This window comes from Mauremys reevesii, linkage group 2 (assembly GCF_016161935.1).
Source record: "Mauremys reevesii isolate NIE-2019 linkage group 2, ASM1616193v1, whole genome shotgun sequence".
Classification (NCBI taxonomy): domain Eukaryota; kingdom Metazoa; phylum Chordata; order Testudines; family Geoemydidae; genus Mauremys; species Mauremys reevesii.
The window spans coordinates 114,498,663-114,526,648 of NC_052624.1; the positions used below are offsets into that span (position 1 = coordinate 114,498,663).

A 27,986-nucleotide genomic window follows, 5' to 3' on the forward strand; every position below is an offset into this window, starting at 1 on the left:
CCCTCCAGTCAAGGGAAGCACTGCATACACATACCCTCACAAAAAGAAAAATCTCACATGGTTCTCCCAGGATAGGAAGCCAGTGACTCACAACGAGCTCATTATTAATAATAAATACCTTCCTTTCAAGCAATAATGAGAGACAGGGTTTCCTGTACTCTCCATTGTAAAGACATCATACAATTAGAATGTGGACATCTGGTTAAAACTAAATGTTAAACTAAAATGTTGCATAAACACGCCAGAATACTTCATAAGTTTTGGGAACCTAAGGTTGGGTAAAGCAATAGCCACACCACTGACCTAGTCAGACCTTGTTCCAAAAGATGCTTTACACCATAAGAGTGAGGACACTCTACTGAGAAATGTAAAATCCTTGGCTATAACCATTCAGACAAAAATATTCTTAATTAAGAGCTGAGAATACCTACTTGGTGGCAAGCAACTGGATTGTTGTCTAGGGGTATGGTCTGTGCTTGGAGTGCAAGATATCTTGAGTTCATATGGTCAAATCCTTACAGTGGTGTGTAAAATATTCTTTCTTGTTAACCTTTCCTGGCTCTAAGTGATTTGTGATAAGAGCAATAGCTCCTAACTTAAAAAAAGTAGTGCTTAAACACTTGAGTAGTAAACAATCATATCCAGATTCCCCAAACAAGGACCCTGTGTATCCAAAGTCACAGGTGTGAGAATGTTTGGGGAAACATTAGAGAAATTAGTAGCTGAGAATGCAGAGAAGCCTGAGTCCTCACTAACAAAGCCAGCAGAGCAATCCTCTGTTGGTCACTACCAGCACCACTGGTACTGAAAGAAGGACTGTTCTCTATGAGAGAGAAAAATCTGAAGCAGGGAAACTTCTCTTTCCAAACCAGTAAAATCCTCAGCATGACAAACAAAAAATTAACATTTTAGTTTGAGAGTTTACAATGCCTATACAAGACTCTTTTTGATCTACTCTCTGCACCTCCACTCCTAAGGAATGGCTGGTAATAGTAACAGTAATTGTCAAGTGTTAAGTTACAGAGCTCTACCCAATCAGGGGCCTGGCCAGAGAAACAGAGCTACTCCTAACTTGCCAGCTGCTAGAAACTACTCAAACCCACCAGTTTAAAATCAAGACTAGCTTGAGCCTAACAGAAAATTATTCACCCAGAGGTCAAAATAGGCCTAGGGTCTGACCACAATTTTACCACCATGGTAAAGATTTACGAAGATCCAAATTTTCATTGCACTAGTCATTTCTTGGTAGTGGTCATCTACAGGCAATTGTCTCCAGCAAGTAGGTTTGCTGGCGCTACACACGGCTTTAACCCCTAGCTGGGATTTCATAAAATCTGTCATGCAGAACAGCTACAATGCAAAATTAGGCATTTACAAATCATGTCTGAATTTCCATTTATGAACAGATACACTAATTCAATCCAATATTCATTCTAGATTCTTGCATACAAACTATGGAAGATGCCTTGCAGGGTGGGGAGACAATCTGGAAGACCAGACAATTTGGGTTATGGGTCCTCACAGAAAAGCAGGCTCCAGCTCACACCTTGTATTGTACAATTTTCCAAAATCTCAGCACATGCATCCTTTTAGTTCAACAGATGATGTGTGAGAACAAAGCATAGGAATAACCATATGGGATCAGACTTGTGGCCCATTAAATCAGTACCTTATCTCTAACAGTTGCAAGTACCAGCTGCCTCAGAGAAAGGTGCGAGCAATGTATTATCTGGCAGTTATGTAATAACAGTAATAATGATGATACTGATTATCATCACCACACCATTCTGGAGCTCTTAGTTGCTTGAGAGTTTCTTGGGTGGTTGGCAGAGTCCTACAGCTAAGCACTAAAAAAAAGTAGGAACCAGTCCTCACTGTGTTCTTTAAGTTGGCACAATGGAGTCCCTATGTAAAGATCATCAGGTGTCAAAATTAATCAAACAGGCCAAATTAGACACATTTGGGACCATAATTCCTCTCTATACAAGAACCACACTGCTGCTGTTGTGAGGAAAGGGTAATGCTCATAGCTCCAGAAATCTTTCTGTCTATGTCTATTTCTTTCCGCAACTCCTGGAAGATACTTCTCCCATCATTTTGTTCCAATCTTTAAAACTGCTTTAGAATGTGGGGCATAAATGGGTATTGCTACAGCTTTACAGATACACATCAAGCATTGTATATATGCCAGGTGTATCCTGTGCATTTCATTCTATCCAAAATACCAAGGCCTTCGGACCTCAAAGTTGCTGCAAGCAACATGTTAAAATCTTGTACCAACTGGCATCTGGGAGACCATTCATGAAAGGAATCAAGGCTACTTCTGTAAGGTCCCTAATGCATTGTGGGAACAGTGTCTGAGCCATATCTGAGGAATATTTTCCTATTAGGGTGTCATTCCTCTGAGAAAAGAACAGGAGTACTTGTGGCACCTGAGAGACTAACAAATTTATTTGAGCATAAGCTTTCATGGGCTACAGCCCACTTCAACATATGCATGCAGTAGAAAATACAGTAGGAAGATATATATATACACACAGCAGCATAGTCTGTGATATGTAGATTGTAACGGATTTTTTACCGTCAGTCCTTTTGCTATACTACTCTGATTCCTCTTAGAGGCATCCTTTGGTAAAGAGATGCCAGGGGGCTGTATCTCAAATAATTCCTTACATTACAAAGCTTTTGCTTTATATGGGGGAAACTCTATTTCTACCTATTACCCTACTCTAATAATTATGTTAAAATTCTGCTTTAGCGCCCCCCCCCCACTTTTGTGAATGTCTGCTCACTGCTTTCCCATTAGTAGTGAAGGAGGAGAGAAACTACAGCGGAATGAGAAATTCACCTAATAATTTTCTTCCTTTTAGCAGCTTCTCTCCTCATTCAATCTAACCTGGTAGTCTGCTAAATAACTGGAATACAGTTTGTAACAAATTGAACTTTTTACTCCTCTTTGAAGCCCTTCCTATATAATTGCCTAAAGGGTCAGTTAATGTAATTTCTAGTTATTGTCTTAATGCTAATAACTGGCTGCTGAAGGGTTTCTACAACCATGGACGAACTCTTCTGGGGGCCTGCGTGGAAGGGTGGGACTTAATCCTTGTGCCTCCAGCAACAGCAACTTTGGCCAGCCTCTGAATTGCACAGTGAGGTGCATTACCCTTTTGTGGTGAATGAAGAGAGCAACTGAAAATTATCAGGGAGGAAATTCTTCGCTGTGAGTGAAGCAAGTTACCCCCTGCATCATGGCAGCAGAGAACTACTTAATATAATGAAATAAATGTTAGAAAACAAATTGTCAAACTAGGGACACCAGGGCACCCTGAGGGCTAAATGCAGCCTCCCTCATCCTGAGCAAGATTGTTGGTGACCTTTAATCAGTATGGGCCTGATCTAACTCCTGTAGAAGCCAATAACCAGCATCAAGCTTAATCCATCAAAGAAAATACTGGTACAAACTAAATATGGGCCTCTGCCTTTATTTTTATACAAAATGTATATGAATGTGTATCCTGATACGATGGGGACCTCTGGCTCTTGGCAAGCTGTGCGTGTGGGCCCCACTTTCATAGTTTGGTTACCCTGACACACACTCTCCACAGTTTCCATGGCATTTTTCCATTCACTGCACCAAAGGATGGAGGTTGTACTCTGCAACCCACAGATATCCAAGGTCCACCAAATGCAAGGACATTTGCAAAGGTTTCTGGCCTGTGCACAGCTGCCCAACTATTGGCTTATTATAGCCCCAAGATATGCATCCAGCAACATTTGTGGTTGCCAGCTGCTCCAGAAGGCCCTTTAAGGAGTTTAGGGAGGGAAGGGTTCGCTAGTACAGAGGAGGAAGTAGAATAACAGTGCTGACTGTCTGCAGCAGCTTAGATCAGCACAGGCAGAGAGTGTGAGTGGGTGAGAATCAAGTGGAGATCTACCGTCTCCTATGCATCTAGCACCCAATGCTTAGAGACAAGAGGGGGAGAGTGTCCTATGGAAACAGCACTTCCCTCATTTGTACTCCAAGATCAGATCCAATGTCACAGGCTCCCTTCACTTTCTGTAAGTGAAGGGATGTACAGGGGTCCTACCTGACAAATAGTATTAAAGCATAATAGAAATAGATACAATGCTATAAAGGTTCTTACGCCCAAGCTGTCACTAGGATAAGGCTTGTTCCTAAGGAGGAAATTAAGAAAATAATCCAGATTTGCAGAGTTCCTGAAAAAGATGAACAAAAACAAAACAAAACCAATAGAAAAGAGCACTTCACATATTTATTTTGTCTCCCCTTGTCTAACTGTAGCATATGGACAGTCTGAATGGGGAGCCTGAACGATAAAACTGAAACTCAATATTTGTGTGGGAGCCCAAAAGAAATCATCATAAAGGTTAATTTGGAAGCATTTCAACAACTAGCCATAGGAGTTCATTCTTATGCTGTATTTTCTTTCTGTCATTGACAGCACATTGAACAGGTAATCAAGAAACAAGGGGCTTGATTCTCGGTGACTCTCCCATCTTGCATTGTCCTGCACACTAGTGCAAAGTGAGTGCAAATCATTACCAATCTGATTCAGTAAAATTTTACACCCTCTCTGCACTCACTTGACCTGGTGTAAATGACTAGACAAGGCACAGAGCAAGAGAGGATTTGGGTCCAAGGACTGGGAAATGGACTTGGGTCTTCTGTATGGATCTGCAGAGCATGATACTAGATGAGGCAATTGAATAAGTCTGGTAGGGGAGATTTCTAAGAAGTTTGTTAGCTTGTGATAGAAAACACATACATTTGCGATAAGAATAATTAAAAACCAGCAATTCCACACCACTTCTATCATTGTCAATTCAGTGTACTTCTTTACTGACAATAACTTACCGTGACACTCCCTTTCAGTTTTGGCTCCTCTTCTATCACTAGTTTGTGTTTTTGGACAGTTTTTGCATGCAGTCTGCCCGTACTTTTTATTATAGGACCCCGATGCACAGAGAATACATGTGGTATCATATCTTGCACTGAATCGACCAGGTGGGCAGGTTACTAGTTAAAAAAAAAGTACAATAGAGTAAAAATGGATTTTAATAAACATACGTTAGATTGTTTTATTTGAATGATTTCAATTATTGGCCTGTATAAGAGGAAATAATGTTTGTGCTTTGCTGACCAAAGGCCTGATGAACATGGGGTTTTAAGGCGAAGTTGGTTATCAGTGATTTGAAAATAAAAAGTCATCTAGAGCTCAAATTTAGTTTAGATAGAAGGAAAAAAAGAAAGAAATTACTGAGATTGAAGCTGTGTGTGGAAGGTTTCCACCTTAAAGGAGACCTGCAAAGAGGGGGGAAAAGAACAGGTTTGGTCCTTTTTTCCCTTGGTTTGATGTCTAAACAAGACCTAAACAGATTTTTTGTTGTTTAATAACTGGAAAAGCGAGGAGGGAAAGAGAGGAGATTGGGAATGGCTCTCAGTCAGTAGCTGAAGACATGGGGCTGAGAAATTTTAGCAGCCTTTCTTTCAACTTTTTTTAGGTATTTGAGTTAGGTTTAATAGGATTTTCAAAAAACAAACCCCACTGGCTTTTAAATCAGTTCCCCTCCCAATTAATCAGATTACAATGTCATAATAATACTAGCTCACTGGTTATTAATAGTGTGTTCTTGAGAAAACAGGGTAGGCAAGACAGTTTCCTCTGGGGTTTTTTTTTTTTAAAGCAAAACTCAATTCTAGCCTTCTTTATACACTATAAAAATAGGAAAAACTCAAAAACATACTCACCACCTTTACATGTCACCTTTAAAGAATGATCACTGCCAAATGTATGTTTTGACAAATTTAACCTAAGGTGCCCCCCTCCTAGTTGCTGAAACCCAGTGACAAGCCCCAAAGGCCCAAATTCTCTCAGATCCCTCCAGTGCTGAGGAAATTAGTGAGAATGATGTGAAATACTTGACGAGAGTGCTGGGTAGATGCTGGGGGAAAGTATTTGTGAACACTTTTGCAAAATCTGAATCACACATCTATTTTCCCATGTTCACATCCTTTCCTGTCTGATTTTTATGAGCAAAGTTTTGTTCATACAAGCGTTCATGGAAAACATATTTCAGACCTGTACCTGAGACTTACTTAAGTAAAATACTAAAGCTATTGTGTGATGGAATGAAATTGTTAAGGATTAGATTATCCACTCAGGAAATATAAAAAATACCATGTGATTTAGGGACCAGTTGCAACACTGGAATAGCAAAGTTTAGATATCTAATAATAGAATGCCATGAACAATTTGTGAGCAATCCATAGGTTGAAATTTTGTTACCTAAACTATTGAACAATTGTAAATAACATATTGTAAAAATCTTGATTTGTTCAGTGGATACACAAACAAAAAAGGACTAAATTAATCAAGAACTGCAACCCGTTTGGCCACTTGCAATGTGGCTGACCCACATCACAAAGAATTTATAAGAACACTTTTCTAGTACTGAATATTTTTCAAAAAGACGTGGAAGCTTGGGCTCTCTTTGTGTGGAAGAACATGTATTTTATCCTGTCTGTTTGTCTGTTCAGCTCCTCTATGGAAGTTGCAGCATGGAGTGTGCTACCTCAAGAATTCCAGAAAAGTGTGGTGTCACAGACTTAATGTTTTTTATTAGTTCCGTCTCTTCTTTTTCTGGAGAGGGCTCCATTGGATTCATGTCTCCACTCCCCCTTAAGTGTTCCAATATTTTTAACATAGTTGACAATGTTACACTACCTACATATGCATCTTCCAACCATAGAAGTTCTTTAGTTTTCCTGTCCAGATGAGGCTGTTAACACTCCACACTGCAGTCCACATTAACGTCTTGTTAGCCTTCTCTGCTTCCCAAAATGGAGAATTGTGTTCCACTTTACACAGTCCCCTCCTTTCTGTCTCGCGACCATTTAGGGCTTGTCTTCTCTGCAGTGTTAACTTGGGCTTTTAACCTGGGTGTTACCCCTTATCTGGCTTCCATCCACACAGAACAAACCTCCTCATTCACTTTACATCTGGGCCAGCTGGCCCAGTCTGAGTGCTGCTTACACTTGAGCTGGAAATCTGCCCACTTTGCAGTGTAGACCCAGGATAAACAGCAGTGTGTGGTGATAGTCCTTCAGTGCCTTTGCACAATTCCCTGTGTGCCCAGAAGGACAGACAAGTTCTCCCACAATTTTCTGGGAAAGAACCAAAGCTGCCCACCTTACTGCAGTGCTAAGAACCATGGAATATGCCCCCCAGAAATCCTAGCACCTCACAAAATGAGTACAGCACCAGTCAAGTGGATGCACTAGACTATAGCTTTGCAGTGTGGCTGCCCCACACCCAAGCTAGGGCAAGCTGAGTGCTCACGCATGAGTGCCAATAACTGAGTTAACTTGAAAGTGAAGACATACACTTAAAGCAGTGGTTCTCAAATTTTCTGTATTGGTGACCTCTTTTGAACACCAAGCCTCTGATGCGACCCCCCCTTAGAAATTAAAAACACATTTTTTATATTTAACACTGTTAAATACTAATTTTAAACTCTGTTGCTTAAAATGAATTTACCTTTTCTCACTGCTTTTAAATTAAGACTTAAAACACATTTTTATCGAATTAAATATAAGTGGGAAAGTTATTTTTAAGTAGAATTTTATTTTAATACTTGACAGCAATTAATGACCTGAAGCAGCCAAAAATCAGTGTGATGAATGATGCTGTTTATTTGACACAAGAAGTTTTATTCTTGGTGGTGTCTTAGAAAGGGCACATCTGATGTCGTCCTTCACATCAAGCCGCTTTCGAGATTTCGTCTTTATTGTGAGAAGGCTGGAGAATCCACTCTCGCATTCGTAGGTAGTGGGAAATGGCAGAAGGACTCTCAGCGCCATTTCAGACACCAGTGGGTATTCACTTGCAACTGAGCACCAGAACTGGTTTGGAGGCAGCTGTGTGAATTCTTCTTTCACTTCATCATCATTGATCATGTCGACAAACTGTTCCTGTGTGTGAATATTGTCAGTAGGTAACTGCTCAGCTGTCACACTGAAAGGGTTCTTCACCAGGGAATGAAGTGTTTCTGGTAGTGCTGGGAAGTAATGTGAGAACTCTTCATGAAGGGCTCTCAAATGTTCACTGAGCGTTGATTTGAGAGCACTATTAATGTTAACTTCCTCCTCCTCGCTGAACGAGGAAAGTGTCGGAAACATGCCATATCTGCCTGTGTCCAGCTTCCTGCACCACAGATCCAACTTCATCTGGAAGGCTTTTATTTTATTAATCAGGTCTATTAATGTTGAACATTTTCCCTGAAGTGACAGATTGAGATCATTAAGGCTACCAAAGATATCAACTAGGTATGCCAAGTAGAGAAGCCATTTCTTGTCACTGAACATTTTGTTCAGCTCTTGTTTCTCTTTTCGCAGGAAAAACTCTACCATCTCTTCATGAAGTATAAAAATGCGCTTTAATGCACGTCCCCTAGAAAGCCATCAGACTTGAGTGTGGAAAAGCAGAACTTCATATTCACCACCTTTTCATTGCAGAGCTCTCAAAAGAGACAACTATTCAGAGCATGAGCTTTAATGTAGTTTGCTGCTCGTATAACAACATCCACCACAGCACTGAGGCATATTGGCAATATCTTTGCAGCTAGGACTTGACGATGGATTCCACAATGAGTGACAATCACATTAGGTGAGACACACTTTACCTTCTGCTGAAAGTCAGACCATGCACCCATCATTGCTGGAGCACCACTGGTACAGATACCACAAAGATTTTTCCATTCAGTGCCATTGCTTTCGAAAAAGGCATTCACCTTACTGAAAATGTCCTGTGCGGTTGTGGTTGTTTCAAGTTGTTCACAGAATAAGAACTCATCCTTAACATCCCTGGCATTAACATACCATATGAATGCTATCAGCTGTGCGTAGCGAGTAACATCAGTAGTTTCATCAAGTTGCAGGCTGAACATACTGAAAGCAAAATGTTTAATTTCATGCATAACTTGTTTTTTATATCTTCAGACATCTCACATATTCTGCATTTCACAGTATCATTAAATATGGAAAACATATTCAGTTTTTTGGCAGTATCATTGCCAACCATAAGTGCAACAATATCTTTGCAGGCTGGCAGAATAAGCTCCTCACCTACAGTATGTGGCGTTTTGGTATGGGCAATTCATAGTGACACAACATAAGAGGCCTCCACAGCTGAGGACGTTTGCTATCGGAAATTTCCATCAGCATCAAGCCTGGCCTTCTTTGTTGTGTCTTCTGTGCATTTGAAAAAATCCATGCTTCGATTTTTATGCTCAGGATGTTTAGTTTCAAGATGTTGCTGCAGTTTGCATGGACAATGCGCCAGATTGATTCAGCAGACAAAACTTCACAGCAAATGACACATCGTAGTTTTTCAATACCAGAGGTGAGGATACTGGTAAAACCAAATTTAATGTAAGACTCGAGATACTTTTGGGTTTTAGCAGTACAAGAGGCCGTTATTTTCAGGAGCAAGTTTGCACTTGTGTGTCTGACTGTTAATTAATAAAGTATTTGTTCAGCTGCGAATCAACCCCTCTAATGTTGTTTCAGTACCAGGGCCAGCCAGAGGAAAAATGGTGCCCTCGGCAAACTTCCATTTGGCGCCCTTTCTTTGGAGGTGGAGCAGCGCTGGAGGTGGAGTGGAGTTGGGGGTGGAGCTGAGCTGGAGGAACTTGGGGCTCTGAGGTCGGCAAATGGTGGTAACGGTGGCTCACAACCAAGTGCCTGGCCAGGCTCACAGCGGGTGGTGGGGCTTGGGGCTGACAACCATGTGTGTGACAGGGGTGCGGGTTAACAACCTTGTGTCTGGCGGAGCTCCGGGCTGATAACCTGCATGGCCGGGCTCCCCCTGACAACCTCAATACAGGGGTTAGGGCTCACAGTTTGGCACTGGGGTCAGGGTTTTCAGCCACGTGTCCTTGTCAGGGTTTTCAGCCACGTGTCCTTGTTGGGGCTCACAGCCACGTGCCAGGGTTGGTTCGGGGCTCACAGCCCAGGGTCAGAGCTCGCAACTGCACACGGGAGTCAGGGCTCGCAGCCCGGCGCAGGGGTCAGGGTCGGGGCTTGCAGCCTGGCGCAGGGGTCGGGGCTTGCAGCCATGTGTCCCTGTTGGGGTCAGGGCTCGCAGCCCGGTGCAGGGGTCGGGGCTCGCATTCATGCGTCCCTGTCGGGGTCAGAACTTGCAGCCTGGCGCAGGGGTCGAGGTCAGGGCTCACAGCTGCGCATCCCTGTCGGGGTCAGGGCTCATAGCCCCGCAGCTCGACACGGGTCAGGGCTCGCAGTCATGCATCTCAGTTGGGGTTCACAGCCCAGCGCAGGGGTCAGGTCTCGCAACTTGCAGCTGCACGCTGGGGTCAGGGCTTGTGACCCCCCCACACAACCGGGTTGCAACCCCCAGTTTAAGAACCAATAACTTAAAGGCTTTTCAAAATATGCCCCATTAAAGGTTTCTTTCTAGTTTTGAGCATATGGAGTCTGCTCTGTGTCCGGTCAGCCTGCCTTAGAATAAAAGTCAAAGCCTCTCCTTTTTCATTTTTTTTTAAAAATGAGTTTGGTGCACGTGGACAATGCCAGATTTATAGTCCCAGGGCCCAGGGCTTGTCCACCTGAGGATAAAAAGTGTATTTTCAAAACTCATTAGTTAAAACACATTGCCATCTCTACACTGGGGTTTTAAAATGTGTTAACACATTAGCTGATTCTGTTGTAAGCTAGGCTTTCTATAGGGCTCACCTGGACCAACTACCATGGGCCACACCAAAACTTTCTCTGCCTACACTAGTCTTAAAACATTATAGGTAATGCGGTTGCAAAAAAAAAAAAACAAAAAAAAAATCTTTTATCCAAGGGTGGACAAGGCCTAGAGACTGAAGATCTCTGTTTATACCACAGCCTTGAACCCTGGTACATGTAAACATACTGCTAATTATTAGGATGTCTTCCATTTGCAGGATGGGAATGACAACACCATATTTTTCTTGAGGCAAGTAATTAGATATTAATTTCCAAACAAGCCTCGGACACTCACCACAGCATCCTGGACACAGCGTACTGTTGTTTATATTTTTACCAAATCCTGGTTTGCAGTGATCCACTTTCTTACCAGTAAGAGAGCCAGAAATATAATGTATCTGGCGAATGTGATCTGATTCAGTATTTTGGACTTCAAAGAATTGTTTAATCTTAGTGTATGCCTAGAAATAATAATAATAAAAAAAGAAGAAATAAGTTATTCAGATTCAAATCGTGAGACATCTAGCGTGGCAGCACGGGAACATATGAGAGAGCAAAATGCCTCCTTCCACCTGCACTGGATACTAGCATCATGGATATTGGAGTGGGAGAAGAAACAAGCTCTGCAGAAGTGCTGAGTCCTGCCTCCTTTGCATAGGTGGGTTGGAGGGGGCAGAATAGGACCAGGACTGAGCAGAGCCATGGCTCCGTACACCTGCAGCCCCAGTGCACCAGCCAGCAAATCTCCAGTCACTCAATGGGGAACATACGCTGTACCAGGTACAGCGCAACACAGTTTTGTCCTCCCTTGGAGCAGAAGAGGAACCAGGAGGGAAGATACTTTGGATCAGCACAACACCAAATTGCCTCTTATTCTGGGCTCACGGCAAAGCCATAATTGAACCCAACATTATCACATGGCACAAACACAAGGTTTGCACAGTCTTTAAAAAAGTATAAGAGAGTCTTAAAGATTATCACAGGAGTAACATCAGACAGTCCAGAGGACAAGGCTTCTGAGAAACATGAGGAAATAAGTCATTTCTGAAATAACTGTTCTCCCCCCCCCCCCAAATAAATAAATAAATAAATAAATAAAAGGCTTTTGGACTAAGCAGAAAAAAAATTCTTTGAGCTATTGGCAGGCTATTGTCTGTCTTTTCTTCATGGCATCAATTCTATTCTTCCTGCACCCTGGAATTCAATTTCCTAGTATTCTCATTTGCTACGTGTATGTGAAGTCGGAACAGTTATGTCAACCAGCTGTCAGACTCCTGACCCACTGGGTCAGCTTAAGGGGAAACGTGGGCAGGGAGGAAGGGGTCGTTACTAGTAGCAGCAGCAGACTGCACATCACATCACACATACAGTTTTGAAAATCTGTCCAGTCAGCTGCGAAAGAAAAAAAGATGACTAGCAGATCATATCCTCTAACTATACACTTCATGAATGTAATTGTGTGTCAGTGCCTAGAAGGAAAAAATTAATGGGTACACACACAATGTTGATTACAGTGCACAAGATCAGGCTGACTAACTCTGGTTAATCGGCATACCACATTCTGAAGGCGCTACAGCTGTACCTGACAGTGAATTTCTCCTAGACCAGTGCATGGCCATCCAAGAATTCAACACACAGTACCAGGTGTATATGGACATCATCCTGCACTTGTCGCATACTCAGTGGCCCAGTTGTTGAAGTCCTATTTCAGAGATACCATGTCTACTGTCTTGCCCAGGAGAGGTGGACAAGGCCATTCAATACAAGAAATTGATGACTGGTTTCACCTTTACTGGCATGTAGAAAGATGAGAAAAGTATAATGGCGATGCCAAAGCTCCAGAGAAGAACAAATTATGATGTTCAGAAATAGAATGGGATAGGAGATGATAAAGAGCAGGATTAGTCAATCAGTTTATACTGTAAAGGTATATTAAAAAAAAATTAATAGAACACTTGGAAAAGGTGCCAAAATGACAGCCCTGGAGACTGAAGGCCTCTGATTATCCAAAAAATGGGCATCAGCAGTGCTTCAAGCTTGTTTCTGAGGCGCCAGTTCTAGGGTGAGAAGACAGTTCGATCTCCAGGCCTAACTGATTCTTGGCTTTCCTGTTGATTTTAACAACAGAGGTGCCAATTAATGCCAACTGTGACTTTAGTTGCCACCAAGTATTTTGGTTTGTCAACAAAAAAGTGAGAACAATTTCCCTGCATGTGGGCTGTGTATTTCTCCAGCAATGCAGCACCTAGCAAAATGTTTAGGGGGGTTATTTTTGGATGTGATGTTAGAATGAATCAGTCTATAAAAAAGCACCAAACTATAAAGTGCCATTGTTTCAAACTCTCAAGGAAGTACCTCAGATTCCATATTAAATGCAATACTAATGCAGCAAGAGTCCTTTTCTATCTATGGTGACTTTTAATATAACCACAGTGTGAGAAAAATTTGATCAAGAATCAATGCTTCAAAATATTGCATTTTTTTATTTTCTTAATAAAATAGTTGTACCTTTTTGATGTAATTGGTGGAGTTTTCACATTTTGAACTTTTACAGGATTCTGCAAATGCCAATGCAAACGGAAAAACTGGAAAGTAACAGAGAAAGAAGGATATTTAATATTTTAATTTGAATGTTTTATGTTAATATGTGAGGGGTCTAAAAAGTTTTGTCTATTTGAAAATTCCGAGAGCTTATAGGGCTGGTAGAAAGTGAGAGTGGGGTGAGGTGTAATTAAAATGTCTGAAAAAAAAGTCTTTTTTTTTTTTCATTTTTATATGCATTCTAGTTGCTTGGTAATGGTCATCAAGCATAGAATCCAAGAGTAGATGCCAAAATTAATTTTAACAGATAAAGTAGCTAAAGAGACTAGACATACAGAAGTATAACAGAAGGAGTAACTCTAACCTGGTAGTTTCCATTTTAAAATTGATTTAGGATGAAAAAAATAGATTGGTAGGAGAAACCATTATGATTTTGGTCTAAAATTAACTGCCTGCAGGACTGAAAAAACAATCCTCGCCCCCCCACCCCCACCCGCACCCCCACCCCACACCTACATGATGAAGCATTGCATAAGTGACTCACTGCAAGTACAAATGTTTTCACTTTATTCTGAATCACCATTCCCAATGGCAGGATACCGGACTGATCGCTGTATGGTCTGCTGTAGTATGGAAACTTTTGGAGCAATGTAAATCTGTAATTTTGAAATCCCTCATTTAACTTACAGAATGTGAACAGACTGTGACAGCAGATCTGAATCCCTTATCTCTATTTCATCATGTTGATCTTTTCCCCTGATGAGTGGATCAGTAACCTAATACAGTTGAGTTCATCCAACATTTCTTATTTAATCTATCCATTCTATGTATTTATAATATGGTCATCACCACTGTATAGCCTCTAGGTGCAGACAGATAATCATATCATCAATTGGAAATTGCAGATACAAGCTTTCTTGACCTGTGTCCCAATTGCTTTAACCTATTTAATGAAGAATCAATCAAAATCTCAATTTAATTTAGAATTGTTATTTGACTATGCATGAGAGATCTCTCACCAAAAAAAATTAACAAATTAAAAAACAACAAACCATCCATCTGTTGATTGATTCTTTGTTTACATGATGCTTGAAATAATGGCGGGAGGAGTTTTTTTATCCCTCCCTTGTAAAGTAAATACAAATTATTGTAGGTGAATAATTCAAGTAGAAGTTTTTAATGTTGATACATATTACACTGGAACTAATATTTCCAATATAAAAAAAGTTTTCTGAATCTAGCTTATTTTGGATATCCAGCTTCTGTGGATTAGGTTTACTTCTTTTTATGCTCAGCGATTTTTTTATTTTTTGTACATAAAATTTCCAAAAATCAAGATAGATAGCTCCTGTCATCTTAGTTCATGGTGTAAAAGTTGATCCTTATACATTGGAATTAATTATCTAACACTCTATCTAAATAAATCTAAGGTATTTCTGGAGAATCTATTACCACAGCATCTGGGCTAAACCCCAAACTAGACTCTAGAGACTGAAGTGAAAGTATTTATGACCTGATGTACTTTGAAATCACTGGGGAATCTTGACATTGATTTCAATGGGAGCAGAATCAGAATCAAACGAACTAACTGTTGAGTTGTGAAAATTGAGGGCAAACGAGATACTTCTCATAGTATATGTTCTATAGTTTTTGACATGGGAACACAGATGCAAAAACATATTTTACCACAAATATCATGTATCATTTTTCTTTCTTTGCTATATGTAAATCATGCACCATTCCTCATGTATGTCATTTGTAAGTAACACAATATTTAATTAATAGAAAAATATATATCTTACCCACAAACTGAAATGTAAGTTTGTGTGTTAGCATCGCCATTGTATCTGTAGCTGCATGGCATTGTGTATTCCACTGCCGGATCTCACATTGAAGATCACGGATTAAGTTCTCCATATTTTCTAATAGTTGTTTTTCAAATGAAGCAACTGCATTGGTTTCACAGGTTTCTGTTTTGAATTCAGATGACAGATGTATACTTTTCCCTGGCTTATGATATACTATAAAAATGAAAATTCTCTCTCAATTATATAAACTTTCTATTGTGTGTCTCATCTACATATCTCCTTCTAATTAGCTATATATATATATATCCATGTATTAAGATACAAGATTGTCATTGTGTGTGCCACTCTGATGCCCAGAATGTCTGTTGAGTCACTGTCAAACGATAGAAACAGCTACAAACATGGCTGAGAGCACTTTTTATTCAAAATATCACCAAGTTCAATTATCATGGGAATTTGTGTTCCATTAGGATCCAACTGTTAAATTCTCAGCCATTCTGACTTTGAGTTACACCTGTGTGACAGCAAAGCCTGTATCTCTGCCTTGTCAAGAGTCCTAGACTATTGTTATAGCAGAGGTAACTCAACCAATCATGTATCAGAGGGGTGGCTGTGTTAGTCTGGATCTGTAAAAGCAGCAAAGAATCCTCTGGCACCTTATAGACTAACAGACGTATTGGAGCATGAGCTTTCGTGGGTGAATACTCACTTCGTCGGATGCATGTATTCACCCACGAAAGCTCATGCTCCAATAATCTGTTAGTCTATAAGGTGCCACAGGACTCTTCACTGCTTTTACAGATCCAGACTAACACGGCTACCCCTCTGATACTTGACAGGAATAGAAAATAACCATATGAGTAACACAGCTATGTTAACATTGCCTGAGCAGCTTAAATGTTTGGAATGTCCTAACTTTTGAGCACTTGCTCTCACAGTGTTAATGTTCAGTATCCACTCCAGTTGGTGAGCAATAGGCTTGGTTCACTTCCTACAATGTTGCTGTCTGCAGACACAGACTCTCCCAGGTGAGATGGAGCAAGGCAACAACAGCATGTGTGTAGCAACTGGAGTATTAAAAAAATTCTAGCATTTAATTTTATGCAGTAGTTAAGAAGTAATGTGTGAATAGTGAATCGGTCTAAACCAGACCCTAACAGAAACAGCTTTGGCTAGCTCACACATATTCACCCATGAAAGCTCATGCTCCAAAACTTCTGCCGTGGGGCGACAGCGGCAAGCCGGAGTGGAAGTGATGCCTGCCAGCCGGCGCTGCCAGCAGCACGGCCAGAGGAGCCGTGGGGCAGCAGCGGCAAGCCGGTATGGAAGCGACGCCTGCCGGCTGGCACTGCCATCAGCACGGCCGGAGGAGCCATGCAGGGGTGGGAGGAGCGAGGGGGCCGGCTCAGGGCTTGGCGGCCAAGCGCTCCCCGGCCCCTGCTCCTTGCTAATGCGGGCGGGGGAGGCGAAAGGGGCCCTGTGCCTTTAAGGCGGCCTGGCGGCCAAGCCCCGCATGGAGCGCGCTCAGCGCTGGGAGCAGGCCGGGGACAGGCGGTGGCGCAGGACGGAAGGTGAGCGGGGGGGGGGGGTTTGCCTCTGGTCTGGGGGCGTGGCCAGAGGAGGAGCCAAGGGGGGCGTGGCCAGAGGAGGCACCAAGGGAAGGCGCCTTTTTTATGTTTGCTCCCCCTACACTGAAAACCTGGCTACGCCACTGAAAAGTAAGTTACATTTCTTACTGGTACAGTCCAAACGCAAGCAACCCACCTCTCCTACATACTTCATACCTCCCATTGCATGACTTCGAGATACAAAATAAAGCTACTACTACTACCAGTACTGTCTGTAATAAAACTTTAATATTGGAATAAGCCTGAAAAAGTGAAAACTCACTGTCACATTTTTCTCCTTGTCCTCCCTCCACACTCAGCAGGGGCTGCAGCAGCTCCCCTCTAGCTTGCAGCAGGGAGCAGGGGGACTGGTTGAGGGAGAAGCCTACCCAGGACACCTTCTGCCTGCATAAGAACAGTTTACATTTAGCTGTTCACTCCGCGGGATTAGGGGCCATTTATGACACCTTTGTTAATTTCACTCACAGTTGTTGGGGTGGGGGAAGTGAGACCAAGGCAGGGGCAGAATAGATAGGAGGAGAGAAACCAATGTGACAGTGAGTTTTCCCTTTTCAAGATTTTATTAGCTTTGAGTTTAAACTGTTTTTATGCAGCCAAAAGAGGTGAAAGTAAGCTAGTACTGAATGCTCCACTTATTTGTTGGTACGCTGCTGCACCTTTTTTTTACCGGTACTCCATACCGGCCTACTTTCACCGCTGGTCTTGATCCTGTGAAGTAGTAAGTGCCTCTTAAGAGGTGCTTAGCACCTTCAGCTCTCACTAACTGCAATGGGCCTTGAGACACTCAGCACCTCGCACAAGGTGTTCAGCTCAGATGTTTGTGTTCCCTCAGAGCTGTTGTATTAAATTTCCATTTGAAGGTAGTGCAAGTTTTCCTGCAATTAAATGCAAACATACACAGGGACTGCTTGGAAAAAGGTTTATCCTGGCAGGTTTGTGAGCAAATTATTCTGTATGTTTTCAAATAAAACTGGAATCCAAATGTACAAGTCAGTCATGGATCAAGATAGTATGCATGGTTCTGTTCCCTTCATATGTCCACCAGGTGGCAGTGCAGCATTAATTTAGTTACCTCTTGAGATGCTTTGAATTTGGAAGCAAAGAGATTTTACATTCCAACTTTTTCATTCCGTAGATACACGCTAGGAAACACTCAACATCAGCATAATTTAGGATGTAATAATTTAATATGCTAACATATTTAAAATACCAATCAATATTATGTACCTCCCTTGCAGTTTTGTCATCTTGGACATGAAACTTCAGATTTCAACCCAGAAGTCCCAGTAGCTCATTACCTCCCTTGACCCATATGTTCCATAAAAACAATAAAATGGTCAACACAAAGGGTCAAACTTGGAGGAGAGAGGGAAGAAGTGAGCTTTTACAGAAGCTGATCTGAGCTTATGGAACGCCCTTCTAAAATAAGTGAGAATGATCATAGACCTCCTTGCCCTTGGAACAAAAGCACAAAAAACATTTATTTAGCCTTGCTTTCCTACAACAATAGCTAAGAAAAGACAGAAGGAGGAAGAGAAACTCACACACTTCTTAAAAAATTCTAGAAACCTCCTGTAAGTAGGGAGAAATCTAGTGCACTTATTAGACTCTAAGGGCATCACCATACTTTTCTAACCAGTTCAGTTGAATCATAATGAGTTCAGATATTTCAAATCAAGCACATTTTGAATACAAATAAAATAATTGAGACTCCATCTCCAACTCTCTCGGAAGTTTCCCTTGAATTCTCTTGCTCTCCATGACATCAGTCTAATATCTCTGAACTTCTGCCCTGTGAACAATCACTCCTCCCATACATTTAATCAAATCTCTGAGGCCTGGTCTACACTAAGGGGGGGGGGGGGGTCGAACTATTTGCGTAGCTGAACTCGAAGTACCCTAGTTCAACCAAGGTCGACTCCACCACCGCCGTTCACGGTGGTGGAGTTCCGGAGTCGACCGGAGTGCGCGGGGAGTTCGAACTATCGCGTCTTGATTAGACGCGATAGTTCGAACTCCGAGAAGTCGAACTCACCGCGTCGACCCGGATGGTGAGTATAGACCTACCCTGAGTCACTGTGTCCTTCAGAGGCACCTGGCTCTGGGGATTTCAGGAGCCATAGCAGTTACTCTATTGCACTACCTCAATAGCACTACAGTCCAATCTCACTCTGGTATAAACCTTTTATTCTCCAGCATGTATCGTGTACCTCTTCAGCTTCAAAGTGCACAAGATTTGACTGGCTCTGGAGCTTCACAAGTCAGAAAAAAATTATGCATTATGGGTAGGGTGCCCAGACAGGAAGTGTGAAAAATCGGGACAGAGGATTGGGGGGGGGTAATAGGTACCCATATCACACAAAGCCCAAAATATTGGGACTGTCCCTATAAAATCAGGACATCTGGTCACCCTAATTATGAGGTTCATGCAACCAAGAGGGAGTTTCCAGTGGTGGATTTATTTGTGACAAGTTTGCTTCACCAGTGTTGTAATGTCACTTCACAATTCCTTTTTTGTAAGCATTTCCTTTTTAAGGTGTACTAGAAATAATTGGCCACATGTATACCATGTAAGCAGAGAAATAACTAACTCTGTACATAATTTTATGGTTTTTTCCCTCTAAATAGTCTCCTTAAAGGGTACTTGCATACAATTTAAATATTTATGTACTTCTATGGCATTATGCTTCCAGATCATTTGAATATTCATGTATTTTAATAACAAACCTGAAATGAATGTTGAAAAAAACAGCATTTGAGTAAAAGCATTTCAGAAACAAAAACAATACAGCTTCACTTACCATAGACCATGAAACGGATTTCTGTTGTCACATATTTATTGTTATGTACATAGATGACATTGCAGATGTAACTTCCAGAGTCACTTCCATGAATATTATAAATTTCCAGGCTACCGTCATCAGTTAAAACAAACCTTTGTGATTCTAGAAATAAAAATTTACAATAAAATATTTTAAAATTAATGATATAAAGTAACTAATGGTGTTAGCATAGTTGAAGCCTCCTGTATGGTTGGATTCTTCCATAAATCCATACTACCGTTCTTTTCATCAGCCACCTCTAATATACAGGGCACATAGGAAAGTTAAACAGTTATGCTTGCTCCTTGGGTTCCAGTGTATCACACTGACGATGTGTGAAAATGGTCCAATCCCCACAGTCCATTTTTCTCAAAACATAAATGACGTTAATAAATATCTAAGGAGGAAAGGATAAGCCGATGGTGGGATATGTGAAAAAATTATTTGGAGAACGTTAAATATGATAGCATTTTTCTTTACATTGGGGTCTACTACACAGATTCCACTATTTAGTGAATACAAATCAATAAAATAATGAAATGAAGGTAGGCTATTATGTTAGATACAAAATAATAAACAATTATTAATATTGAGCTTTTAGGCCCAGGATATGTCTATACAGCAGTCATGGGGTATAGTCACAGTTTGCGTAGACATACCCAAGCTAGCTTCAGTTTAGCTATCTTGTGTACTGGAGCAGTAAAATTGCAGCAGCGCACGCTTCAACACGGGTGAGCCCTGTTGGGTGAACCCAGGGTTCCAGCCAGGCTTGTGCAGCCCTCACTGAAAGGCATGCTGCTAGTTAGATTAAAGCTAGGTATGTATGTCTACTTGAGCTGCAGTCGCTCCTTGTGATTGCAATATAGACATATCCTTAGGGAGACTTCCACGGACTTCAGTGGGTTTTGGATCAGGCCCGTATTTCACTTTTCATCTGTAGATCTCAAAGTGCCTTACACAGAGGATATTATTCCCACTTTACCATGAATAGAAATTGAGGTACATACAGGGGAAGTGACTTATCCAAAGACACACAGCAAGTCAGTGTTAGAGCAGGGCATATAACCCAGATCTCCTGACTCTCAGTCCACTGCTCCTCCACTGGACTTCAGACATGGCAGAACTTACCGGCTAAGTAAGCTCTTAACAGAAGAGCTCTGAAGTCTCACAAGTCTAGTATAGCTTCAAGTATTGCAAAGGTTATTTAACACATTAAGAAGTTATAGCTAGTAGAGATTAAAAAGAAAATGAAAAAGCACTTTGAAGGGTTTTTTCAGACTTTTCCTTCACACAGGGATTTTTCATGGGGAAGTGATAAGTACTCGAGGCCTTATTATACCTGAGGAATATATTGAACTTTTTTTAAAACTCCCATTGAAATTAATGAAAGCGTTTATTTGGATAGGTGGTTATATGACCCTAATTTTGTATACCGATCATAATTACAAATTACAATTACCCCTTCACTCTGCATGACTAATAATCTTCCTTAGATTTTTTAAGCTTGTACATATGAACAGCAAATGCTACAAACAGCAGACATACTAAATCAAAATCGTCATTCCAATATACTCCTAGATGCAAACTCTGTACAGGTGTCTCTAGGCTTTATTGAAAAAGATCATACATACACTGCTGTTCATTTATTGGGCTCTGGGTGAAAAGCAAGCCTGAAGCTCCCAATATTGACGTCTTCTTATATTTGAAAATATATATATATAGTTCATCAAAACAGTGAGCCCAGTCAGGATAGATGGGGAAGAGATTTTGGGAGCTCAATAGAAAAAATAAAGCCTTCCTTTTTATCTCCCCACATCATCTCTTCATCATCTCATTTTGGTCCCTATTTGGCTGCTCTCTTTTTTCCTTTCTTTTCCCATTTTTCCTGTTACCATCGGATTTCTCTCTGTTCTTTTCTTCTTTGCTCTCTTTTTCTTTTTTTGCACTGTTTCTAGCACTTCCTCTTTCATATTTTATGTCTTTCTCCCACATTTAGAACATCTTTTCTCCTTTACTTCCTCCCTCCAAATCAGACCGACATTCTAGACAGTTCTGTAAGAACTTCTATATACAGAGCACTGCAAACACAAGTACACTATTTACAAACAGTCAACTTCCTTCTATGTCAAGTTGTCTAAACTTTACTCCTGGTGGAATTCTGCGCTACTGCTTGCATGCATAATTAATGAGCTGTGCATATCTTTAATTTGTTGTGCAGAAAGAAGCTTCTGCTGAAATGTTGCTGCAGTTCTGCCTTTTTCCCACCAGATGGCCCTGTGGCACTAGAACAAAGCAGCAGCTCTCAGCAGCTAGGGAAGAGAAAGAGCCTGCCTTCTTTGCAGTACCTGTCAGGCCAGGTCAGGAGACAGGGCTATGGGAAGACAGACAATGTGGCGTGCTGGGGGGGTCAGACAGGGGCTCATAAGGACTAGTGGGGGAGGACAGGCTGGGGCAGGGGCTGAATGGGAGTGGAGGCTCAGGGCCATGGACGGAGGGAGGTGCAGGGCCACATGATGATTGGGGAAGGGCACATAGACACACAGGGACAGGGGGAGGGGGTGCAGGGCCACATGGCGATGGGGGGATTGGGTGTCTGAGTGGGAGTGGGGGGACACATGTGGACAAGGGGTGCAAGGACACATGGGGTTGCAGGAACACATGGGGACAGGGGTAGATGTGCCTGACTGAATAGGAGAGGCTAGGGGTCAGCCAGGATCTGCATGGGGGAAGCTCCCTAACAATCCCTCCCCGCCTCCCAAAAAAGCCTGTTCCATACTTTTCCCATCCACACCCAACAACCCTCCAAGTTCCCAGCAATTTATTTCCCTCTCTCTCAGCTCCTCCATTACCCCAGACTCCCCCAAGCCTTTGCACTGCTTCTGAGGGGTGCATGAAATATGGTTTTGTCTTGTCGTTTAAATTAATTATTACTCAGAGTTCTGTACTAATATGCCTACTAAGGAAACTATTTGTCAAAAGTGTTTCCTGAATCTTTTTTGTTGTCTGTATTGTTACAGACATATTTGCTGACATGTATTTTGAAATAAATGACCACAAATAAATGACCAAATATAATTGAAACTGGTGTGATTATATTGTGTTTTGACAAATAAAATCTGACAAATTTTGCAGAATTTTAAAATATTGTGCACTAATTTTTTTATTTTTTGGCACAGAATTCCCCCAGGAGTAAAACATGGAGCCTAACTGCAATGGGAAGATGACCAGAATCATATGGTTTTAAGCAGTTTCTTTTTTCAGCTAGTTATGAACCCATAACTTTAGAGGGCTATTTTATCTGCATTGCTGGCAGCAGCTCAAACTGTACAATCTTAAATAGATATGGATCCACGTTTGCCCCCATAGATGAATATTTCCTTAAAATAAAACTTTTTCTTCTTTTTATACCACTAATTTCAGCCTTACAATTTTACCAAATATACCCTTCAAACTGTTTATATTGCTCTGTACTTATATTACTCCTGATTGGTTATTTTTCCTCAGAATTCATTTATGATTCCTATCAAATGCAATACATTTATCCAAACTACTCTTGTTTGCATATTCTATTACAGTTCAGCTCAGTGCAAAAGTAAAATTAGAAGGTGTAAATTGGCTGCAAATATTAAAAATATAATTACCTTTGGTTATCAATCCTATAGGACCAATCCACTGATATTTTGGATCAATGATTCTCTGCTTTAACAGCTTTTGAGTCAAACACTTAAGAATTAAATCTTTGGAAGTAATGAGAACATACACTGGAACTAAAACAGAAAAAAAAAGTTAGAATATAATTAGACACAAGAGTAGACCGACTGACATCAAAATGAATATAGACAAAGATTGGCCCTGTGGCTGAGTGGCAAAGGAATCACTACTTCATAAAGACTCTGACTGTGAAATACTGACCCCACTGAAGACAATGCCAAAATTCCCATTCTTGTTTTGCGTAGGCACAAAAAGAGTTTTGATTTCTAATGCTGTCCGTCCAGCCTATTTGAGAGAGATGAATTTAGGACTAGAATTATCACCCAGTGTTAGGGAATAAGCAATGTGAGGGGAAGAGATCAAAACAAAAACACCCTAGATTAACAATTTCTATGAAATGTTGGAACACTGATTAGCATAAATGAATAATCAGGTTTCTCACAGTATTATTGGCTTACCAGTTGATCCTTCTATTCCAAGTATTTGATCAGAAATTTGTGGAGCATCTGGAATAGATGCAACTCCACCAGTTTCATAAAAGGCCACTGAGTCATGAGTTCTATCTATATTGTCTCGCTTCAAGCGTGCAGCTCCTTTCTTTATAAGATGAGTCTTATCCAAAAAGCAAGGACTTCCAGCTAGATCAATAGAAAGAAAAAAAACAGTATTACAAAACAAATAAAAATGTAAACAATTACAAATAAAGTAAAGGCAGTTGTGCTCTAAAATACCCAGGGATCTGTAACACTGAAAAAGCATAATTTTGCATTTGTACTCTACTGTATGTTACATAAGATGAAGTTTCATGTTTTTACATTTTTAATTGCTTTCTAGTACTCTGAAACAAAAATTTAGTCCACCTTGGAGCTTGAAGCCAGGAGGTAAGCTAGCAGCATTAGAAAATGGATATGTCACTTACTCTTTGTAGAGCTAAAATAAGAAGTGAAACTATGGTAGTAAATGTTATTGGGTTGTACATAAATATATGAAAAGTTGCCCATCTCTGATCAGAATATGTATGTGAATGAAGCTTGGAGTATGTGATAACTTTGGTTCTTTAGGTACAAGAGACTGAACAAAAGGGACTCTCTGGGCTAAATTTAAAAAAGAAAGCATTTAAAAATGTTTCCTCTGCTAAAGTTAATTTTTTTAGAAAAATAATTATAGAAAATGCAATATTAGAGGAAAATGCAAATAGAAAGAGTTAGAATGTAAAAAAGACGGTTACTCACCATAGTAACTGTTGTTCTTCGAGATGTGTTGCTCCTATCCATTCCAGTTAGGTGTGCGCGGCGGCGTGCCGGCTCTTGACTTTTTTTTTACTAGCAACACTGGGTGGGTGCTGGGCCGCTGCCCCGCCGCTGCGCTAGGATATAGGATATACTATATGCCTGCCATCAGTTCCTCCAGCTCCTCCTGCGCTAGTCCGACAGTGGGGGGGGAGGGGGCGGAGGAATGGATAGGAGCAACACACACAAGAACACAACAGTTACTTTCTGAGTAACCTCTTTTCTTTCTTCTTTCTTTCTCTATGCATGATTCCTATTCCTTCCTCAGGGCCTTATGGGTTATGTAGTAGTAGGGGTGATGCAGACTGAATGCCATGCAGCATCATCTCTGCTGCATGCATCATCTCTGCCTGGAGGCAAAGGTGTAATGAGGCAAGGTGTGTACTAACTGGCAGACAGGCCAAGAAGAAAGCAGGGGGAAGGGAGCAGCTGAAGGGGAAGCCTGGTGAGTGGCTGGTGGGTGTATGGAACATGGCACAAACACATGGGCGCAGAAGTCATCGCAGAATCGAACCAGGAAGAGAGGTATGAGGAGAGGCATGTATGCCAACACGATAAAGATTATGGATAAAGATTCAGGGCGTAAGCTTTGGCGATATATTGCGGGACAGCCGGACGACATCTAGGGCACATAATGGGAGGGCTTGCTAGTTATTGGAAGTGAGTGTGAGAAAGAAAGGAAGAGAAGGATGAAGCTATCCTGGATGATAGGAGAGAGGGAGACACCACCTTTAGAGAGGGGCACCGGACACTCACACAACTGCACTGGTCCACACAGACACGCCTATACCGTGGGTCATGAAGCGGCTGGAGGCTCGGAAGAAGAAAGGCGAGCTGAAGGCTAGGAAGACAGGCCAGCAGGACAGGTATGCCAGCGAGCCCGAATGGCAGCCAGCAAACTGGCCAGAAAAGAAACGAAACCAGGTTGGGGCCAACAGGTTGTGGTGGGAGGGGGTTGAGGAAACCGATAACCCAGGGGAAAACAGAAGGCGAAGAATGCACCGAAGCTGAATGGAAGGGAGGGAGTGCCAAGAGGGGTGAGAGCCATGAGCTGCGTGCCAGAGTGCAGGCCCAGGTGAGAGACATGTGGACCTGTGAGGGACTGGAGGTAAACCATACGCGATAGCAGCAGGCAGGAGAGAGCAGACTCTGCCAGATATGTTAAGCAGAGAGAGATGTCTCTGCTGGAAGGGAGAGCCCTCTGAGCCGAGGCAGAACCCTACCTGCAGAGATCAGGCAGAGCGCCCGCAGCAGCCCACAGAGGCCTTAGGAGGGTTTAGGGGGCAGCCAGTCTGTGAGGTGGGTGTGTGAGGGGTCTGGGCCAGGGCCAAGGGGGTAGGGCTTGCTGCGGACAGGGCTGGGAGGGGTGGTGGAGAGCCTGGGATCATAGAGCTGGGTGATGAGGGGGTGCGAGCTGGGATCCTGTGGAGGTTTGGGGCCTGGAGCCGCGGAGCGAGCCGGGCCTCAGGAAGGCCAGCGGGAACTGGAACAGCTCATCAAACGCAAACCCCCAAGACAGCAGGAGCCCAGGGTCTGAAAGTCGAGAGCTCGCTGTTTTGAGCGGAGAGAGCTGGAGGAGGATGAGGGGGGAAGAAAAGCGAATGGAAACGGAAGGAAGGGGTCCCAGAAACTCCGACCGAAAGAGGAATGGATGATCTGAAGAGGCCATGAAAGCGCCTGGCAAGGCAGCATGGGCGCAGCCCCAGAGCTCTGCCTCTGAGCTCAGGCCAGCTGAGGCCAACTCTTCAGCCGGACACCGCAAGTGGGCGTCGGCCGCGGAAGGCCAAGGCGCAGTGCGTGAAGAGCCGGACCCCGAGGAGTGGAGGGTGAATGGGAAAGCATCCCTGGCGGGGACCCGGGGGGGGATACACGGCAGAGGGGAGCAGGGAGGAGAGGGAGGGGAGGGAGGCAGGGAGGCTCGGGGTAGGGGTACCCGGTGGTACACCAGGGTGGTGGTACTGCCCGGTGGGTAACGAAGGTGAGGAGAGAGGCCCCGGTGACAGAGAAACCTGGACCCCTGAAGCAAAGCGGGCCAGAAAGCCAGCCAATGGCAGACAGGGATGTGAAAAAGACCAAGGCCCACCGCAGACTAAGTACAAGAGTGAAAGCCGGGCAATGGCTAGGGGAAGGTGACCAGGCTGGGGTAAGCCAGTTGGGAGAACCGTTGGGAGTCCAGGGTGTGGCTCCCAATTGGGAACCCTACCGTTGATGAATGGAATTATTAGGCTGCAGATGTGGAGGCCAGACAGGAAATAGGTGGGGGAGGCCAGGGACAGGACCGACAATGGTGGAGAGGAGCATGACAACACAGGCAATGGAAGAGGAATGGGGCTCGATGACCGGGAGTCGGAACCATCCCGGGATCCGACATTGGGATGAACCATGGGGGGGGTGGAAGGTGCTGGAACCCTGGACCCGGGAGGTCTAGGAGGACTCGTTGAGAACCCCTCTGGACTAGGGATTAGGGTTTCTCCTCCCCTCCCTCCCTGGGCCTAGGGGGGAGGGGGGGGGGCCTCCCCCTGGCAAGAGAGACCTCGAGAGGGGAAGAGGAGAGAGGACTGAGGAGAAGCCAGGAGAGGGAGAAGCTTGGAGGGACGATTGACGCGAGAAGGACCTTGAGGGGGGACGCCTGAGTATTGCCTGGACATAAAGCATGCGCAGGCGCATAGAGGCAGGCTGGGGTCGGCGCAGCGGCCGCTCAAGCTGGGCATGCACTTGCTGGAAGAGAGGCACCTGCTGCTTTTCGGAGGCTAGCATGCTGGGGCAGCTTGCCAGAGAGCAGCTGCAGACCAGGGCTTTGCCAGCAGAGAGTTGCTACCTTAGAGCAGGGGCAGCTGGGCAGAGGGCAATCAGCCAGGAGGGGGGAAGCTCTGTAGGCCTGGGAAATGCGAGGAAGAGGCACTCAAACTCTTGCCTGGTGCAGCGGGAGCCTGCATCCAATTCATTCAGAGGGGGAGGCCATCCCAGTTCTTCATTCAGGCAGGAGGCTTCGAACCCCGATGAGGGAGGCGCCACCCAAGACTCTGTGCGCCCGCCGAGACCACGTAGCTGTTGCGGCTAGCACCGCCCTGCTAGTTTAGACGCCTGCACAAGCTTGCTACCCCGCGCCAGGACCTGGCAGGGCCCAGAAGCTGCCTGGCCATGGCGAGAGATTATGGCCAGCCTGATTGGATGGGCCTCCAGCCCTGGGCGAGCTGGGGGAGGGGGGCAGGGGGGGGATGATGATGAGAGCAGGCTTCTGAGTCGGAATGGCCGATGCCCTGTGTTCCTGGGAGCTGAGGGCCCCGGGAGGTGATAGGAGGCAGGGGGGGGCGGGGGGGAGAGGTAGGCTTGCAGCCTGGATGATGGGGTCCTGGGAGGGGGAGCGGCGAGTGGGACGGCCTGAACCGGTGGTGTAGCGGAGGGGCGTGGCTGAA

At 43.2% G+C, this 27,986-nt stretch overlaps 1 protein-coding gene across 9 annotated transcripts in view; it reads right to left on the minus strand.

Moving 5' to 3' along the window:
- The window catches only part of LOC120399517 (zona pellucida-binding protein 1-like), a 76,970-nt gene that overhangs the window by 38,013 nt on the left and 10,971 nt on the right, over positions 1-27,986 (minus strand). For 2 of the 9 annotated variants that reach the window (XM_039527838.1, XM_039527839.1), the window contains 8 exons: positions 23,740-23,919; positions 23,212-23,337; positions 19,550-19,693; positions 15,115-15,333; positions 13,280-13,356; positions 11,067-11,232; positions 4,877-5,038; positions 4,146-4,218 (listed from right to left, as the gene is read on the minus strand). In XM_039527838.1, coding sequence (XP_039383772.1) covers positions 4,146-4,218; positions 4,877-5,038; positions 11,067-11,232; positions 13,280-13,356; positions 15,115-15,333; positions 19,550-19,693; positions 23,212-23,337; positions 23,740-23,919 — 1,147 coding nt within the window. Of the gene's footprint in view, positions 1-4,145; positions 4,219-4,876; positions 5,039-7,689; positions 8,969-10,557; positions 10,645-11,066; positions 11,233-13,279; positions 13,357-15,114; positions 15,334-19,549; positions 19,694-23,211; positions 23,338-23,739; positions 23,920-27,986 lie in introns of those variants that run through there. The other 7 variants (XM_039527844.1, XM_039527843.1, XM_039527841.1 and 4 more) reach the window with 6 other exon arrangements.